Source organism: Centroberyx affinis, unplaced genomic scaffold (genome assembly GCF_046629955.1).
Source record: "Centroberyx affinis isolate AG114_WGS23_722 - 3 ecotype Tasmania unplaced genomic scaffold, CSIRO-AGI_Caff_v1 ptg000772l_1, whole genome shotgun sequence".
Classification (NCBI taxonomy): Eukaryota; Metazoa; Chordata; class Actinopteri; order Beryciformes; family Berycidae; genus Centroberyx; species Centroberyx affinis.
The window spans coordinates 174,223-194,402 of record NW_027279380.1 but is presented as its reverse complement, the minus strand read 5'-3'; the positions used below and the strand labels follow the sequence as shown (position 1 = coordinate 194,402).

At 42.3% G+C, this 20,180-nt stretch overlaps 1 protein-coding gene across 1 annotated transcript in view; it reads right to left on the bottom strand.

Annotated features, from left to right (window-relative positions):
- Positions 1–2,462: 2,462 nt before the first annotated feature.
- kif1b (kinesin family member 1B) overlaps positions 2,463–20,180 on the bottom strand; it is a 62,613-nt gene continuing 44,895 nt past the window's right edge. Inside the window, exons 23-47 of the mRNA XM_071520138.1 lie at positions 19,746–19,924; positions 18,812–18,949; positions 17,290–17,541; positions 14,845–14,963; positions 14,201–14,286; positions 13,705–13,834; positions 13,153–13,306; positions 12,584–12,674; positions 12,334–12,452; positions 12,117–12,172; positions 10,649–10,757; positions 10,277–10,343; positions 9,938–10,022; positions 9,172–9,277; positions 7,040–7,154; positions 6,795–6,928; positions 6,536–6,597; positions 6,277–6,422; positions 5,818–6,078; positions 5,339–5,410; positions 5,111–5,232; positions 4,767–4,919; positions 4,250–4,442; positions 3,747–3,865; positions 2,463–3,653 (exon numbers count right to left, since the gene is read on the bottom strand). Of these exons, the coding sequence (XP_071376239.1) occupies positions 3,611–3,653; positions 3,747–3,865; positions 4,250–4,442; positions 4,767–4,919; positions 5,111–5,232; positions 5,339–5,410; positions 5,818–6,078; positions 6,277–6,422; positions 6,536–6,597; positions 6,795–6,928; positions 7,040–7,154; positions 9,172–9,277; positions 9,938–10,022; positions 10,277–10,343; positions 10,649–10,757; positions 12,117–12,172; positions 12,334–12,452; positions 12,584–12,674; positions 13,153–13,306; positions 13,705–13,834; positions 14,201–14,286; positions 14,845–14,963; positions 17,290–17,541; positions 18,812–18,949; positions 19,746–19,924 (3,111 nt within the window). The 3' untranslated portion in view covers positions 2,463–3,610. The remainder of the gene's footprint in view (positions 3,654–3,746; positions 3,866–4,249; positions 4,443–4,766; positions 4,920–5,110; positions 5,233–5,338; positions 5,411–5,817; positions 6,079–6,276; positions 6,423–6,535; positions 6,598–6,794; positions 6,929–7,039; positions 7,155–9,171; positions 9,278–9,937; positions 10,023–10,276; positions 10,344–10,648; positions 10,758–12,116; positions 12,173–12,333; positions 12,453–12,583; positions 12,675–13,152; positions 13,307–13,704; positions 13,835–14,200; positions 14,287–14,844; positions 14,964–17,289; positions 17,542–18,811; positions 18,950–19,745; positions 19,925–20,180) is intronic.

Here is a 20,180-nt window from a genome sequence, read left to right as displayed (position 1 = left end):
AGATGAGTGTGAAGTTGTGCATGAAGGAGAAGACAAACAGGGATCATTTGTTCTGCTAATGCACAGGTTGTACTTTTATTGTTGCCTCATTCACTAAACAGTTCAATGGTGCAAGATTACCATACACAGAATTAGGATATCTGCATGACACGTCTATGCTATACAGCGAATGGATTATAATTATTACAAATACAGGAAACATATTTACATTTTAATTCAAGCCCCATACAACACAGATATTTACAAAATAAGTATGAAAATGAAACCAATCTGACAAATAATGTACAGTGTTAATGTCTTGGTTTGTCATTTTTTGGTGAACAAATCCAAAGGGAAATGCAATTAACAGATATTAATTGTCAGAGGGGAAGATGCAAAATATCATGGCTAGTTTTGTTTGAAAGGCAGCATGGGAAAGTGTTGAGGTGAAGAAAAGACACCAGCACAAACAATGGTATACTGTCATTTTAGATGTCTTATCACTAGCTACTTTGTATTATATTCCCTGATATTAATAAAAACAAAACAAAAAAACAACTCAAGAGTAACCACACTTGTTTTGTTATAATTCGGATGGCTAGCTAGCATGAGTGGTGAGTAATGAGTAAATATTCTTAAAATCAAAAGCAGACTTTCATTCAAACCACCTTTCTAATAAAAAGGAACGACTAATGTAACCCACCTAATGTAACAGGTTATATTTGAGTTTTTTCCTTCTTTATTTAATGATGGAAAAACACACAGCAACATCCTGATAGTACATTCAACTCTCTCCCAGCTCAGTCTGAAAGAGGATGCCACAACCATCATTTGGTTCATTCTGAGTAGAACAACTAAACCGCACAGACTTTTATTTGATCAGTTAGTTAAACCTTTTTATTAATATGTGCAAAGAGCTGCAAACTAATATATACATTGCAAACAATAAATACACAATCCAAAATAATATACCTCTGCAAATGAGTCGCTGAAGTGAAAATCTTTGCTCTGACAAGTATTCATATCAATATGTTAATATTATCTCATACATGCCATAGTTCAATATAGTGAGGTTAATGCGAGGTACAGTAAACTTTGAGCTTTTGATCAGTGCATAGAAGTTGCTCTATAATCTTTTTGAAGCATTATTATCCTAATAGACCAGTTAGTCGGTACCTTGAGGAAGAAGATTTTCTCAGAAACAATCCAACAGGAGAAGTTTTGCGAGTTTTTCTCTGACCAGCAGGCTGGTTGACCTGAGGGCAGCAGCGCCTTTCTGCCATTTTCATTTGTTCTGAGAAAATGTTTTCTGTTCTCACATCTGCAAAAACTGTCGATACATAGCCAATCCTTGTCACTCTAATAATAAAGAGCAAGTTAGACCTACAGTGCCTCTGTTTCCACACATTTACTGTCCCTTTTAAGAGCACATCAGGCATACTACTGGTTGGTTGGCCAGAGTTTCTTCATGCCCGTTTGTACCATTCACACTTCTACCAACCCTAGAGACAGAGGCACCGCAATTTCATGATTTACTAAGAACCAAATACAGCGGCTATAATTGTACTAGAATGTACAGAGCAAATATTTTCATTAACAGTATTAGAAAAAAAAGCTTTGAGCATATTTTGTCCCTTTGATGCTAAATTCTTTCCGGTAAACCTTCCTAGACACAGAAATATTATCCAGTGTAGCCTATGTGCTCTCTTATGCACTTCTCATAGTCAGATGGTGCTAAGAAATGATCTTGTACTCAATATGTCCGATCTTGCCCTCGTCTTGCTATAGTTATGTGTTAATGTGCAAAATAAGATTAAACACCGATATAGCTATATTAAAAATCAAGAAACAAATGCCCTCTTTTACATTTCGTATCAAACTCCACTGTGGAATAACCGCATAATAATAATAATACAAAATAATCAACAATGTTAGTAAAATAAAAAAATCAACCCCATAAGAGTTAGCTGAGTTAAGAGGTTTAGATTCAAGAATGCAAAAAAAGAAAAACAAATGGAAATCTATGGTGCATCAGTCCAACCTGTTGAACAGCAAGAACTTCACTCTAAAGAGACGTTACCATGACAGTGAATGGACCCATGGTACAGGCCATATCATACAGTTGTCTGTCCTCAAGGCAATGTGCTAGCACCTTCACCTAATAACTGCCAGGGTCAAGGCTAGAACACCCCTCCTTTGTTCCTTCGTCTTTCACCGTGTTTTGTCTTCAGTATCACCAGTGTGCGATGATTAAAACAACGGAACATACAGTATTAGCAAATGTTGAGGTTCTCTGAGCTACGAACCTTCACATGTTGGTGTTAAGAAAAGTGCTAAAAGAGCTAAAAGATCTGACAGGAATGTCTTAAATGAGAGGCAACTACCACACTGATCCTAGCACATATGTACAAATGATATTCTCCTCAGAGTACTGTCCTCCCACCTCCTCCTCATCCCTCCCCCCCCCACCCCGAAAACCTTATTTCTGTAACTTGGTTTACGTTTTGTTTTTTTTCCCCATAACTGAACTATACAGCCGAGTTGAAATGGCAAAAGAGCAGAGACGCATCTGCTGTTACAGGAACAATCCGATGTCATGTTTTCACTGCTGAGATATAAATAATCTTTACGTAATAATCTTGCTCGTCTCTTCAGTTAGCATGTATTTCTGATGTTGAAACAGACGCATGATTGCAAGTAATCACTGACTGACGGCACTATTGGGGTTGGAACTGGTGTATATACAGGGGATAGGAGGGTGGAAATATAACTATCACATGGATAACAGTGGAAATCCAATGCTGCCGTTATGTCTCGCTGAGCGGGGACCTTGATCGATTTCCTGTGTTCACTTTTTGACTCTAAAGGCCAAGTAAGGGGCGGGACAGGGGAGCTAGATTCTACTTTAGGAAGAGGCAGCGGCCTAATGCAAAGTCTCATAATGAAAACCTAAGAAATCACTAGCAGCAATAATTCTTGAACCAGCCTTGCTTTCTGTAGGAGAGCGTAAACTGATATTTCACTTGGAGTTTCATGTATTTTTTTTCCCTTCATGGTTCCCACTGTTTATTTGTAAGTATTTTTTTTGTGAGTAAGCAAACCTGGTCTTCTCCTGAGGACTGCTGCAGTTGTCATGCGGGCACGAAAAAAAAAAAAGGAATCAAAAATAAAACTCTTCTTGAGAGACAAATAACACTGATAGAGACAATTTTCTTTTTACAGACGATTCATAAACTGAAAAATAGTGGCCAGAAGAAACGGTTTCTGAAGAATCGTGCACACACAAGTAGACTATTACAACATGCTACTAGTTAGGGGGTTAGGGAATGACAACAAAGCGGAACGGAAAAGACCAAAACGTCGTCATAAAAACAAAAACACAAAAAGCGGGGGGAGGGGGAGAAATAGAGAGGGGGACAGCTAAGTTGGCAGAGGGTTGCGGGGAGAGAGGGGAGGCAAGTTTTTCAGGAACTGAAACTTTTAGTCGCTTGAAAGGAGACTTAAGCCACAGGTCTACATACAAGAGAAAACCGTCAAGAATCACAATGGTTAATAAGTGTTAACACTTTGTATGTTCAAAGGCTTGTCAGAAGAATGGAAGCCGTGGTTTCCTGTGTGCGGGTCAACTTAGTTAGTTCTTCATTAAGCCACTGCGCCTCCTCGCCAACTTGGATCTGTGGGTACAGCATGATTTAATGTTGGACAATGTTTTGGACAAGGTTGTGTCGCTACATGTTAAGTGTAGTGTGAGAGAACTGAGTGTGTACCTTATCGTTCCTGCTAGCAGCGGGTTAAACGCGTACAGCCAGTCGTTCATGTCCTTGTCGTTGTTGGCCTGCAGGAGGATTCCTCTGTGTTTCGTGCACACAGCAAATGTGTTGGGAGTCTAGAAGGAAACACCACATATTTGTCATACTGCAACTATCCGGGGGTTTTCCAGAGAGTGAAAGTCAGCTAGAAGCCTTCCATGTTGCACCAGCAGCAATAGAAGGAGTGTAGGCAACTTAGGAGTGTAGCTGTCGTTATTAGACCCATGTAACAGTTTTTGCATGCATTCGGTATGTGAATGACTTGCAGAGTGATCATCATGGATGCACTGTATGTAAGCACTATTCATCCTGTGTGTGTTCATGAACCTTTTGCAGTGTTTGTTCCTATCACCGTATACACAAACGGTTATTTACTGTATGAACATTCAGTTATTTAACTGTTTGCAGTGATTGCAAGTTACTAAAGGTACAGGAATCAGCTTGATAGCTAAGAAGTCTACCTTGAGCATGGCCTGCTGGTCTTCACTGTATTCCACCTGTGCTGTGGACAGGTTGAGGACGCCCCGCTCCACTGGGTCCTTGTCGTTGTTGTAGATGAAGACGTAGGGCCGGCGCACGACCACAAAGTGCTTCACCCATGAGTTGGAGCGTGGCTCCATGAAGCTTAGGAAACCCTTCTTAGACACTACCGATCTGATAAGGAATGAAAAGAGAGAGAGATTATTTTTTACGTCAATAAAAATCTGTTCAAACCGTTGTTCTGGGAGTGCTGGGAGTGTTTTTGTAGGGGAGCATCAGATCAATTCGGTTGCTTCTAGTTGAAATCGGCTCAGTAGGTCAAATCAATTCACCTCATTTCTGCTTGGATTGGAAAACAGGATCACCGATTTTTGTTTTGCGTGGGCTGCAGTGTGCATCTTATTGTGACCAATGTTTTAATTTACACTGCGACACATAATATGAAGAGAAAAAGCTCTGATTGTAAGATAGTAAAAGACCAAACATGGCAGTGCTCACCCGGGCCTCATCTCTTCAATATCAGGCACCAGGTTGAGGAACTCGTTCTTGCCGGCCCGGGCCAGGTAAGACGTCTCCAGAGTGGGAACCATGGGGAAGTTCTCATAGTCTGAGCAGGAGGGGCTGGAGGCACGGGAGCTGTTTTCTGGAGTCCTAAAGAACAAAGTATACCAACTCAGTATAATGGAGACAAACTAGCTGTCAAATTTACTGTGTTTTGACTTTGGAAGTGAACTGGGCCTTGCTTGCAACAATTTATATAGAAGATACTAGAAATTAAGCATTACTGGTCTATAACGACATTTAAAAAACGAGTGTTTGAAATAAGTGTATGGAAGTTTTACTTCTGGTCTAGGGAGCCGCAGCGGGAGTCAGACAGAGACGGGCAGGTGGAGGAGGGGGTGAGGGTGGCGCTGCTGAAGCTGGTCACCGACGGGTCGCGTCCCATTGGTGAGATGTCAGACAGCTGGGGGAAACAGAACAAGAGGGAGGCATTGAGCATACTGGCTTCTGTTTCCAAGGCAAACATTGCATAAGAAAAAACAAAATTTGTGTTTTTTTCCTTTTCTCACCTTGCAGTCGCTGATACTGTTGCACACCTGGTTGTATTCGCTGTTGAAGGTGTGAGTCAGGAGGCGCAGGCACTGCAACAAAGAGCAAAGGAGAGTTCAGTCAGTTCATAGCACAGGACGGAAAGCTTGCTGTGACTGTTTGTAAATTAAATGTCAGCACCACCATCAAAACGGGCCAGACAAAAGTTTATCACTGTGAATATCCCACTCATTCATCCATTCGACAGGTTGACAGGGCAAACACATAGACACATTCACACCTATGGGCAACTTAGATTCTCCAATTCACCTGAAATGTTTTTGGACTGTGGGAAGAAACCTGAGCAAGAAACCGGAAACCCATATAAACATGGAGAAAACATGCAAACTCCACACAGAAAGGACTGGGGCTGAGATTCAAACCCAGGACTTTATTGCTGTGAGGCGACAGTGCAAACCGCTGAGCTCATCCCATCCCATATTACATAATTTGCTCTCACCTTAGTTGCCAGCTCCTTCTCGCGATCCACCAGGCTCTCGATGTCGGCCGAGTCGTAGCCGCTGCTCTCGCTGGGCGTGATGGCGCTCTCAAAGGTGGTGCTAGAGATCTGTGAGGAGATGGAGGTGGAGGTGGACAGGGTGCCTGAGCTCATGCTGGACGACAGGGACTCACTCAGGGACTTGGCGGTGGGAGCTGATCCCACTGGGGGCGTCTCTCCCAGCTTCTCCCTCAGCAGCAGCAGGTGGCGGGTCTTCTCCACCTGGACAATGGAGAGGTGCAGGGCGAGGTTAGGGTCAGGCTTTTCCACGAATAAGAAATATTTTATTGAGCACCAATATGTTCATGCAGATGAACATATTGACGGATATTTTCAAACATCTCTAAGAGGGAACTTTTCTTAAAGGAACTTTCTTAAAGTCCACTCATGGTTGGTTCATATTTGGTTTTGAGGACCCACCTCATGCAGCTGCTCCATTTTCTCCAGCTCCCACTGGTGCTCCAGGATGAGGCTGTCTCCTCGGGGCCTCCAGCCAGCCAGGTTCTCCTCTCCACGCACGTAGGCCACCGATGTATCCAGGATCTTCCTCCTCCTCCGCTGCATCCCTGCCCAGGACAAAAACAAACATCAGCGTGGAGTTCTAAGAGGAACAAAGATGGGCCCATAACTTGTCCTATAACATTTCTCTAGGCGACGCTGTAAGATCTAGACTGCTCACCTGGGCTTCCGGTGTCAGACATCTTGCACAAGCTCAGCTCATAGATGCCAGTGACTCGATTGCTGTAATGGAGCAGAAGAGGCTCTATTAAAGGTGTGTGTTGTGTCAAGGTCTGACTTCAAAGGCATGTGGACTTCAAACATGGCACACAAACGTATCGACATGACATGGCAGAAAGGTGCTTATTCATCAATGAGAGTGTATGCCAACTGTCTTTAATTGGTAGAAATGGCCACAAAATGGCAGCCGGCAGCCTTACCAGTCCGGGGTTTTGGAGTACCCACTCCCAAAGAGGTTCCTAAGGGAACGGGGAGGGGAGATCTTTGCGTCTCGGGAGTAGAAGACCATGCAGATGTCTTTGGTAATAATGGCAGGCTGGATGCAGTGGTCAAGCTGTCGAGAGGAGACACAGTAAGCATGTCAACCATGTTGGCAACAGTAAAGTACAAAGCTCAAGAGAGGCGTGATGCTAAATGGAGCCAATATAGTGGAGCAGTCACCGACCTCCAGATATGCAGACAGGGTCATGTAGATCTTCTCTCCATATGGAGTGACTCGGTTGAGCAGGAGGGAGTTGTGCAGGGAGCTGTCCCACACCGCCTCGAAACGGTAGAAAGTCCTGAAGAGACAAAGCAAAACTTCTTTAGCTCCAAACAAATGAGAGAAATCAACCCACACAGTACTATCTTCTGTGACTGCAGTGCTAGCAATGTCAAACCACTTAACAATCAACTGTGAAAGATCATTACACAAACACTAGAGTGTGTAGGACTGTGGATGCATACAGTAGCAGTGATTAAACTATAAGTCACCACACCAAAAGCAGGGCAGATCACAGAGTAAGTAGCAGCATATCATTTTGTAAAGTGAGACTTGTTGATGACTTGTGAACACTCCTCAGATATTAGACAGTCAACATTCCAGTGTGTGTGTGTGTGTGTGTGTGTGTGTGAGACACTGAAGGAGTCCTCCATCACACACTCATCCCTAGTGATGACAGGATGCGAGGAAACACACTGAGGTGAGACCTCGAGAATAGTTACATCATGAGCAGGAGCCACACTAGTTAAGCAGAGTGTTAAGAAATGTGTTGAGAGCATGGCGTGCTTCCTGTTTGATAGAACAGGCACAAACAAGAACGGGGAAATTGGGGAAAAATGTACTGTATGCCATGTTAAAGCTATGGTATACATGGTATCCCTTACAACATTAGGGAAACACAAAATCTTGTTTAAAATATCTTTCATATCCCATTCCTAATTCAAAACAATCAAATTGATATTACATGAACTGCCATGACTAATCTGACAGTGTTACGTTAGAAACAAGGTCAAGGGATGGAATGAAGATTCCTCATTGAAGTCAAACAGACCGCTTTGCTGATCTATAAATGAAAAGGATACATCAATTTATCGCTCTCTTACGTCAGATCATTTAATAGTTCTGTGTCTGTCTACTCTCCAAGATGAACGTCAGAGACAGGTTCTTTCAGATGACTCATCTATACAGTTCCTGTCTTTAGCAGCAGGGGGCACTCTGACCTACAGACTGACTGCCAGGCTCAAACCGCCCTATTGGTGTCCCATTGGTCTACCTACACATGCTGTTCATGGGTTCAAGACTTGTAAAGTGTGTGAACAGCTGAAAGAAAGCATTCGCTTGGAATCCAAGTGCCAAAGACAATCAACATACCACTGTGGTTTGAATTGGCTTGTAGTATTCAATAATAAAGTGTTATCAAAAAACACAAACTAACACAAAAGGGGTAGCATTTGCACGTAAGACTGCCTTTAATACTTGTCCAAAAAATCATTAGCAATGCAAATTATTAGTATTTTTAGACACTCAATATTGATGGAAATAAAGGCAGTCCTAATGCAACATGCTAGGAAAATAAACTTGACAATGAAACATAAATTGTGGAAAACTTATTGCTATAACTATATAGGACTAAAGAGAGCCATAAAGCTCTTTCACAGAAGGAGCTTTATGTTCTCTGGTTGCTGGTACCTAGCAATATCCTTATCAATAGAAAGCCTGAGCAAAATCAAGAGTCCAGCCGCAGCAGGAGGAGAGAGAATACACAGAAAAAAGAGAGAAGCAGAAACAGTCAGGCAACAGAAACAATGGAGCAAATTAATAGAGAAATTAACAGCAGTGAAAATGGAAATGGTCATGCAATGACTCCAATGTGCATTCAGTAATACAGAGGCGAGCACACACACACACACACACACACACACACACACACACACACACACACACACACACGACTTAAAGATATTGCCACATTCTGTTTCTAAACTGTGATTGCTTCTGAGATTAAGAAACCAACCATGTGGCAGTAATGTGATTGCAGCAGTATAAATTGAGTTGACTATTTCTCTTGTTTGCTGCATTGTTTTAAAATGTGTTTATATTCAATATAAGCCTATAGTGACTGTAAACAGAATGTAAGCAATGAAACTTCAGTGCTTACACACACAATGCCTTACAAGACTATAAGATTTTAATACATATAAACGGCTGTATTTACACTATGAAATCTTGTGTTTATGTCCTATTTTGTATGTAAAACTGTATTTTAGGTAATCCGAATATTGCTCAACTAAAGATCATGGGGGCATTTCTCCTACCTGTTGGAGTTGTGGGATGACTTGATGTTCTTGGCAGAAATAATGTTAAGGGACAGGACAGCGTCAGCAGCGCTGTCATCCACCTCGGCCTTGTTCCTGATGCGACCTGGTGGGGCACAGAGCAGCACAACGGATCAAGATCACTGCTATCAAAACAGCTCAGATCGCACGCATAATGGCTGAATTGGGTCAGCAGGGCGGTTTAATGGTTAGACACATTGTCCTGTAACTGAAACCTAACAAGTTCAATCCCCACTACAGCCAGTATGTACATTAACTGTCATATATCCTGTCAAAGTGTCCTTGAGCAAGACACTAAACTCATGCCTGCTCACTCAATATCAGTTGTTCTGGATGAGACTGTCAGCAGCTAAATGAGTAAAATAAAATTGTAATCATTTGTCCTAACAGCTATATAAACCTACTTAAAGAGAGAGATGGCTTGAGCAGAAACAGAATCAGTGAGCATAAATAGACTCTCCATACTGGTATAACCATGAAAAGTCATGCACTACATTTTCTGTGCTGGCCACACAAACTGAATTCCTTCAGGGCGATAAAAGGTGTCGTATCATATTGTCACTGCATTCATTGATCTTGCTGTGCGGATGAGGAAACAGTTACACAGCAACATCCTGTTCTCTCAAACTGCGATAGTCTGGTGTGCTTCAACACCAGCGGGGGGAACAGAGTGTTTTTTGTCTCTCTGGTGCCTGCTCGCTGTAGTGAGGTAGAACCAGTAAATCCCCGAGGGAGGAGCACTCACCCACGACCAGCTCACGGACGTCCTTCCAGTGGAGCTCGCTACCCTTCTCATGGATGAGAGTCACCGTGATCCTCCGCTGGATCCCCTGCAGCAAAGAAGACAGGAGCTTAGGATTAGAGTAGACCGCAACACACAGCTAGAACATAATTAAGTTGCTTGTAAGCATCCTAATAACAAAAGAGACATGTTTTATGGGTTTGAAAGAAAGCAAACAGGGTGGCCCCAACTGTTTTTGTAAGCTAACAGGAAAAGGTCAAATCTGAATTTGTCCACACATTGATTTTATAGATCTAGCGACTAATGTGGATGTCTATAAAGAAATGGGTGGAGCTCCTGTACCTGATGCAGTAGGTAGGTGCCGTGGCAGGGCAATCCCCCGCTGTGATCCACTACAGCTGGGATGTACCTGGTGGAGAGAGAGAGGTCATGCTGAGTCAGGACACTTAAAACATTTGAAATCTGTGACACCTACTGCTTGAAAGTAAAACCATTACCATTAAATATTATTCAATTTATTGGATATCTTGAGCCTTTAAAATAGTAAAATTTTGAGGATCTGTTCTTTTAAAAGAACAATGAACATCAGATGACATTTTTGGTCCAGATGAACATACAGCAAAGCTTTCATTTGTTATTGTGTGTGAACATGAGTATGGACGTGTGTAGTGTGTGTGTGTGTGTGTGTGTGTCTACGTGTGTGCAGATACTCACTCTCCAGTGGGCTCCAGCTCGCTGATCTCAAACCAGACCAGCAGGTCGTACTTGCTGACACACTGGCCCAGGTTGGACTTGGTAATGGTGTTCAGCTTGGTGGCTGGAACTGACACACACACACACACACACACATAAACCTTAATATAAAAAGACACACTGGTATTCGCCTAAATTTCATAAGGGAGAAGTGAAGAAAAAAAGGATAGAAATGCATGTCCTTTCTATATTCACTGGATAGGTAAATGGAGATTGAAATGTGATGGGTGTGAAAACCTTGGAGTCATTGGCCTACAGAAATATAATAACCAATATCTAAGTGATCTGTTAATTATAAATTCCATTACCACTGAAAAAAGCAGGACACACAAGCACAAGGGAAATGACTATGACACATCATATTCAAAACCAACAGCTGCACGTACTGAGGTGCTATGAGGAGCTAAATCACAGATTACACCCGCGCTGACAACACCCTGCTGTCTGACACATCAGGATTATGTGCCTGTTGAAACAGCCTAATCTCTGCTGCACACAGCTACACATTCTATATGCCTTCAGTAGCCTTAGATATGGCTGAAATGAGCATGTATTATTCCAAAATAAAGGTAATTGGACTGTGGTAGGGGCCCGTAAGGCTTAAGCCTCTGCATTCTGCTTCATGCTGTGAATGCAATGTCAGTGATACGGTGTGATTATGATAAATATTCTATTTTATTGTATGAGTTAATCCGCAGCATATGCAGCAGATTTACCTATAGGTGTCAGCTCAGGCGCATTTGTAAGCGACACGACTGAGCTGAATAGACCTAAATAGCCTTGCAGCAAGTTGCAGCGCACAGAACCACTGGGGAGCGATATCTTGCTATAGCCTGCAGTCACAAAGCACCACAAGAGCACAGCACAGCACTAGTCTAATGGGTACAACACAGGTGCATCTACTGCTTCCTCTTTTAGCGACTACAGTGTCCGCTGTACCAACCAGGGTGCCTGGGCACGGTTAGCACGGGGTCAAAGGGCACCGGGAGGAAGGGGAAGTGAGAGAGCTGGTCAGCCCCGTCGTCCAGGCTGGCCACAGCAGTGGAGGCCAGAGCGTTGGCGTGCTCAGACAGCGTGTCCAGCACCTGGCCGTTCACATAGCCGCTCATCAGGTAGCGGACCAACTCTATCTTACGGGCGTGGTCTGGGGTTGCAATGTGTGATACGGGGGGCGAGTGGTGAGAATGATCGAAAGAGGAGAGGCGGCAGAGGGAAGATGGAGGAGTTGTGTATATGGATTGTGAGGGAATGATGAAGTGTTGGAAAAGACAAAAAAATCCAAAGGAAGCGAGAAATGAAAAAGAACAAGTGTAAGGAAATAGGAGGCATGCCAACATAACCATGATGAACAGAAAAAAATGCTGTAATGATGGTGAAACGTACAGAACCATTTTGCAGCTATGTGGTGTAATAACTATGAAATCCTTACCTGGCTTAGACAGCGGCATAGGAATAGGATAGTACTTCCTTGATGGTGTAGGAGGACTGGTAGGAAAAAAATAACAAATAACTCAACATTACATACACTCTCTATTTGTAAAGTACATTTAAGGTATTTTAGCAGGATGCAAGTAACTGGTTCCACTAGTAAAACATTCTTTGGTGCTATATCTCCATAGAAGGATCGTTATCTTAATCCCACTGACCTCATGAGGTCCTGGCCATGATGGTGCAGAGGATGCTGCTGGTAGTGACCGAACACTTCAAACACGATGGGTTTGGTCTTGATGTACTCAATGAACGACTCTGTCACCTCTACTGAAACCTGAACAGAGAGGACAACAAAGGAGGAGTTATCAAAAATTACAAACATAATGTTAAATTGTTTGTATGTGTGTGTGTGTGTGTGTGTGTGTGTGTTTGTGTGTGTGTGTTTGTGTTTGTGTGTACACTCACATTCTGCACATGGTAGAAGCCCAGCGGAGCTCCTTTGCCTGTGTTCTTCAGAGGCTCAGTGGAGAACGCCTCATCATGGCGATGCAGGAAACTGAGGACAGAACAGAAACTGTCATCGATGTGTCGCATGTTATTGTGGAAAAGAAACCTGAATTTGATCAACTTTTAGCATTTAGCTGATAACTTGTTATTGCTCTTGTTGTCCTATATTAGCATTATGAATTAGTTTGTTGGTTTTTGAGTGTGCCATCAAGAGAAAGCCGTATTGGTCGTCCTTTTGATTTCAATTTGATGGTGTACTTACTGGCTTTTATGAATTGTTGTGATACGCAGTATATCTAGGCAGTAGTCTCTTGTGTCTTCCATTTATTGTAGTTGATTGCTAATGGTTTACTTTTATTTTACGACAATTGTAACTTCAAGAAAATGGTATAACATATTTTTTCATTATGTTTTGTCATTACTGCTATATTTTAATTCGTCACATATATATTTCTTAACACAGCACATGCTGCACATACAACTGTAAAGCTGTGATACTATAATTTAAGTTATCAGAGTAAACTCACTTGAACTGGCAGAAGATGTCGGCGTATTCGGGCAGGATGCCGCTGGCCTGCAGCACGGTCACACGGAAGGTGAAGATGCTGCCCACCTCCAGCTGGCCTGCCAGACCCTCGCCATGGCTCAGCTTGGTCTCCACCACGTTCCCCAGCTTCAGGTCTGAGGAGAACCGCAGGGGAAGGTTAGGACTCGTCCTGGAAATGACCTGACGCTGAACTTGACAGGCAATGCGATCTGCATATGAATACGTGGCTCTACACAATACAGTCGCCACTGGTTGCTACACAAGTTATCAAGCTTGTGATTTGTAGAGCAAAGTCTGCTGTTCGCTCATCAAATAGCCTTTGTATACATTCCTTCACAGTCCAACCGCAAATTACTGCATGAGACTCATTTCCATAACTAAACCTGCTATCCCCCTCCATGTCTCTCAGCCTGCATCAAACCGTTTTAAGTCGTCCTTTTGCATTCAATAGGACCATCTGCCCAGCGTGTTTCCCACTGGGCTGTGAGCTCTGATATTTACGAGCGGAGAGGTGAAGGTCTAGCAGCCGTACCCATGTCATTGATTCTGTTGAGCTCCTCCGAGGGCGTGATGACCTCTGAACTCTGGCCCTGACCCTCCACAATGCGCAGCTCCTCAAGGGACAAGCCGGAGTGGGTCATAACCATGGAGGGGAAGTCATTCTGATTGGACGGAGAGAGAGGAAGAGGAGGAAGGACATTAACATATAGCTGATTGAGAGAAATAAAACAGTCAATCAAACCTGCACCTGTGTAAGAAGGTGTTTTTAATATTATTTGTTCAATAATGGATAAATAAGGTTGAAAAATTACATTTGCTATTCCATCTACTTATTCACCCATTCAGATATGACTGGGACAGTAGATTCCTTAGCAAAAGTGATATAAAAACAACAAAACACAACCTCATTCTGACCTCCTGTGCTGACTTCATTGTTTTTAACCTAAAGACTGTACCAAACAACAACAACAACAAAAAAAGAGTGTGTCATCAAGTTTGAAACTACCTTTGTCTGACTCGGGGCTTACCTTTTTGAAGTACTCATCATCAAAGGAAATCTTGGCGGTTCCTGACTGTCTCACTCCTGACCCGTAGTCTGGAGCCTCCTCATCAGCTACAGAGAGACAAGTCATCCTCTCATCAGAAACTATCACAGGCACGGAGCCGACTGAAGTTATCAAAGCACATCAAGCAGAATACAGAAAGAAACTCAGGGAATTCTGTCTGCTGTTAGATCAGCGGCTTTGAGGGCACTGTGAACATTTTCATATCAATATCCAAACAGAGTTGGACTTGAGTTGCATCTGTTTGCCTGGTTATGGTTTAGTTTGAGTGAAAAATGCTTTGGAATCAAGTAGTGTAGAAAAGGCAAAAACAATGTGATACAAATATAATGTTACACCATATGACACTAATAGATGAATATTAATTGAAGGGGCAATAAGTATGATTTTTAGATAATACATCTGCGCAGGTTTGATAGGGTTGTTGATCAATACCAATGTTTTTCTAGCTTTTATAACTCTAACGCCCCTTTAATATAAAAAAAATCACATTCTAAAAACATTTTCAAAGAGCAAAAATTGAAAACTAGGACGGGTAAACCTTTACACAGAGGGAATCTCAAAGGGCTTGTCGTTATGCTTATTTGAGAACAGCTTGAGCTACTCACCGGCAATAGCCTGGACCCCGACACGCAGGAAACCACGCACTTCGCCCTTCTCTGTCACTATGGCAACACGGTGAACCAGGGGTACAGGGTACAGCAGGTTGCTCAGGTACACAAAAGCTCTGCGAGTAAAGAGTGAGAGGGAGAACTGAAAACCTGATTCTACTCTGCTTAGGAACAGCTGCCGCATTGTATAGTCGGTATTCATTTTAAGACAAAATGAAGATATTTTGTGAAGTGTGACGTTTTTATGTTTTAGAATTGTAATTTCATCTGTTACATTTAATTATGCCTAACACAAGGAAATCAGACATCCACTTATTGATAAATATCTCATTAGTCACATGGAGACAGAAAATCTATAGAGCAATGTATAAAATCTATAGAGCAATAACTATGACTCATCCTGGTGACTCAAACCTCTTATAATATGCACAAAAGGAAGAAACATTTGATTCAACTTCCAATAAGTAACAACAGATGAATGACTGCAACAACACATTGCAATAAATTAGTGACACTTAATATGTTACTGTTAGAGGATAAGCCAAAAAAACAAAAACAAAAAAAAAGACAGAAAATAAAATCACACATGAAATCAAAGCAGCTTAAACCTTCCACTTTATGTTGAAACTGTAAAGACAGCACACAGCAGGAGTAATGAAAGATCAATTGAGATGCAGCAGTAGTAAGAGAGTGGTTTATTGTGTTGTGGTACGACAGCGTTAGCTTTAGTCACACACACAAACGCACACACACACTGACATTTGGTTTTGTGGGAGTTGATTTGCTGCACCCCTGGTGACCTACTCTTTCTCGCTCCGCCGCCCCTCCCTCTCCTCTCCTCTCCTCTCCTCTCCTCTCCTCTCCTCTCCTCTCCCTCTCTCCCTCCCCTCCCTCTCCTCTCCCTCTCTCCCTCCCCTCCCTTTGCAGGAAACTCAAGGCCAAGGCGGAGGAGAGATATCGCTCTGCCAAATCTCTGAAGTCACGCTGACGCAGGTAGTGCGCCACGGCTGTTAAGACCACAGCGCAGGGAGTCTGGCTGGGTTGAAGCCTGCATTGATCTGCCGTCTTATTCTGGGATTGGCATGCTGTGTTTATTACAGAGCTGTGATGTTTACAACACTGTGGCTACAGGCTGGACACAAGGTGTGCTGTGATTTCAAATGCTGCTACAGCGTACTATTTCTATTTATTCTTAACATTGTAGTGAAACAAATATACTACAAGCAAGCATGATTATGTGAATGCCAACTACCACTGTGTTAATACAGTCCCAGTACAGTGTTAAAACAGAAGGTAAACAGAAGGTATAAAAACAAACGGTTGAACCAGCATTTAAATAAATCAAAACAGACAATCAAACAGGGTTCAAATGATGAAAAAAAGAACAACTGACAGACATAAAAAATGACAGACAGCTAATAAACTTCGCCACGGCAAATACTTCACACACAGATGGGAGTTAATACAGTCAGTACTGCGATGGTGGCAGGGGATGAAACACCATGCTGGGAGGAGGTGGAGAGAAAAGGATGCTGGCTTTTTCAATTTCTTGGGAACTGACGCGAAATTAAATGAAACTCACACAAAGTAGGCCCGTCCTCGCAGAAGGGTGACTAATCGTATTAAATTCAAAACTGTTCCAATTTATCTCTTCAAGGCTGCAATGAATAGAAGATCTGATTTTGAAATGATTCTTGCACCGTGGAGGGTTTTTTTTGTGATTCTCTCTAAATTAATAAGTGATATACTTATTTGCTCGTATCTCTCAGCTTCTGACTTGGCCTGAAATAACACTGCTTTTGATCACTCATTCACCCTGTTCCAGGAAAAGATATGTAAAATGACGATGCTTTATTGGATATAAGCTGTTGGGGGTAAAATCTGTCTATCCCTATTTCACCATCTTCACAGACATATATTTGAAAGAACATAAATTCATCTAAGAATCCTGTTTCAAACGTTTAACACCACTGTTTAATGATGTGGTGTATTGTAGTCATGTCTACAATACTATCTTGTATAAATCTTGTATACTCTTTTTTATTTCTTACTTTTATTCATTTTGAGGTGAGATGTTTTATAAGCCCTATAGCATTTTTTTCTTACCTGCACAAATCTGTTTTTTTTTTCATCTTTCTGCCTTTGTTGTTTTGCTTTATCCTACATTTCTTCCCACTATCTATTAGTCGTTTTTCTCAATCATTTTATAATTTTTTCTCACTGTGGCCACTCATTCTAAAAATTTATGTTAGGTGCTTTGAATAAAAAGCATCCAGCAAATGGCATGTGTTATATTATCTGTGTGTTTTTAATCCCTTCACTGTGTTCTACATCTGTGCAAATGAAGAAACGACACTAAACCCAGCCAGCACCCGCCCAGCCTCCTGTCCCAGCCTGAGTGTGGAGGAGGTGGAGGTGGGGATGCCGTGGCCGGTCACCAACCTTCCCACCAGGATGAACCAGGGGGAGCGGTCGTAGAAGGGGTCCTGGCCGTCGCTGAAGATGTCCGAGCCCTCCTCCGTGCCGGCGTCGGAGCTGGTGTCGTCCACGAACGCCTCGTCGTCGATCAAGTCGGACATCTCGCTCTGGCGCTCGTCAGCCAGCTCGGTGATCTCCGAGTCGGTGGTGGAGAAGGTGGGCGAGGGCGTGCGGTCAGCCAGGCGCTCGTTAACGCAACCGTGGAAGATGGGGGAGCTGAGGGAGGGGGGCGGGAATAGGGGGTAAAAAGGGATGGGTGGGGGGGGTTGGTGGTTTGGGAGCAGTGGCAAGAACCAAGTAAAGGGAATAATCCAGTTATAGAAGAGTTTGGAGAGTTACAGAAATCACTGCGGCTTAGAAGTGATATTTAACTTTGGTATAAGATTCATAGTTTTCCTACAAATTATATCTTTACATAGTTTACTGTGGTATGTTTTTTTTTGTTTGAGTTGCTAAGCAATCAACCACCAACGCTGGCTGCCCAGTTAATCAGTAAAGAAGACCCATGCTAACATTTGTGTACCTGCTCGAAATATGAAAGTTAGCTAAAGCAGAAAAAAAAAGCAGAGAAAAATGCACAAATGCCAGTGAAGAATTCATTCTCTAAGGAGCTGTTAACCTATTATCAGAGGTTAACAGCAGTCACACCAGTCTATTGAAATATGGAAATTGTGTACCAAAGTGAAATGCCACTGTAACAGGATTAGCCTGTGAATCTGCTAATGTGCACTGGCTGAAAAAGGATAGAATACAAAATGCTCTTTCTACATTATCCAAATCCACTATGTTGTTAACAAGCTTTTGTATGAACTGGAAAAGGATGATCTCAACACAGGTATGGCATTAGACACAGCGAAATCATATGAAGCATAAATGAAAATGACACAGTATTATGTTTTTGAAGCAAAAACACAATTTAAGGTATGATGCGGGTCAAAAATGAATCTTAATACACAAAACAGCATTGATAAATGAAATGAAATCAAAAAACACAAAATGAAAATCACACATGAAAATCAAACTATGAACAGAACTCGAACAAAAAATAAATAAACAACAGGATATACATGAGTAATATGAGAACGTCAGACATAAATGATAAAAAAATGCTATCTAAAATGTGAAATTATTGAAACATATGGCTCTAATGACAGAAAATGAATCAGTGTAACAGTATTGGACCATGAAAATGAATAATGGAAAGGAAGGCAAGTAAATGCACAGACACATTTTATGCATGATTCACAAAAGCTCCCTAGACACCCGAGTGAACCCAAATCATATGAGAGTAGGCCACAAAAACAAAACCAGACACTTTGATCTCACACGCATAAATTAACTTAATTTCACTCTTACTATTACTTATAACTAAAACTGCTGAGAAACAACAGGCACAACAAATGCTACTCAATTCACAACTACATAATTGGTGGCGTATAATGATGTGTATATGTGTTTTTTTCCCCCTGTTGTTTGTGCTACATACCTCCCCACTAGTTTGAACCAATGGAAGCGGTCGTAGAAGGGGTCACTTCCTGTCAGAGTGCCCTCGCCGTCCTCCTGATTGGAGGAGGCCATCTCTCCGGCGCGGTCATACATCTCTCTCATCTGGTCCAGCCGCTGCCTGCAAATCACAGCACAGCGCACTTTGCATTAATGAGAAGCAGAAAGATAATGTGCAGCTCACTTAACGGCTGTCACAGGAGGAAAAAAAAGGCAGGAACAATTACAGATGTCACCACAAAGTCTCACAATTTATTGCGTGCTTGCTGTAGCGCTGCACTTTTGGTTGTATTTTTTGACCACCAGGAAGCATGAAAAAATTTGCTGTTTGAGATACAAGAATTCTTAACATTTGCGCAAAAGTGCAGTGAATGCTGCATTAGGGATGGGAAGACATGCTTCTCTCACGATACGATTCAATACGCGAAATGGGGCTCACGATTCAACACAACCACGATACAATGTTATTAATAAGAGCACAATGACAACAAAGTATGACTGTGCAGAATTATGTGTATTTCTGAGCCACAAATCTTTCCAGCATTGGCATTGGCTGGCTAGAATGTAAACAACAATATCATTACAAAGCGCAAATAATATAATTTGGATGGAGAGCTTGTGAGACTGTGGTGGTCAAGCCATCTTATTTGTGATTACTACAGCAGAATAAAATATAGCTAATATTGCGATTTATTTTTATGCCCCATGATACGTATTGTCACATTTTTGTATTGCGATATTGAATTTCAATACATTGTCCCATCCCCAGAACTCATGCATGGTAGATGCAGGATAGGGGATTTCTACCACTTAAAGTGCGTAATGGATGACACATTGCTCTTGTGTGACTCAATATTGCACTTCGAAACAAATGTAACTAAATCCAGGACTAGTTTAAGATATGGTGTGGGCCTTACTTGAGCTTCTCCAGGGACCAGTAGTGTGTGGCTCCATTCTTCAGGTCTTGGACCTCCACAGCCACCACTGTACGGGGGAAAGGCCTGGAGTCACACTCCTTCTCTGGCTCCGGGGGCAGGAGCTCAGGAGGCAGCGGAGAGTACAGTGTGTCTGTCAACAAGACAAACTGGAACTGAACCTGGGGAAGTGGAGGAAAAGAGTGAGTGGTTAGTAAAAAAAAAAGCCAAGCCAAGGGAAAAAAAACAAGCATAAGTCATTAAGTCAATCCAAAGACATAGAGGACGCTGCAGGGTTCATTGCTCTTTGCAGAAGGGCTCTTAATCACTGTAGACACACCAAGGTTGAAAGGTCACACAAATCCATACTTCCCTCCATTTTGTGCCTTTCTCTGCCTGATGTCCAGCGGGGGCAATGAGCTCAACCAAAGAACAACA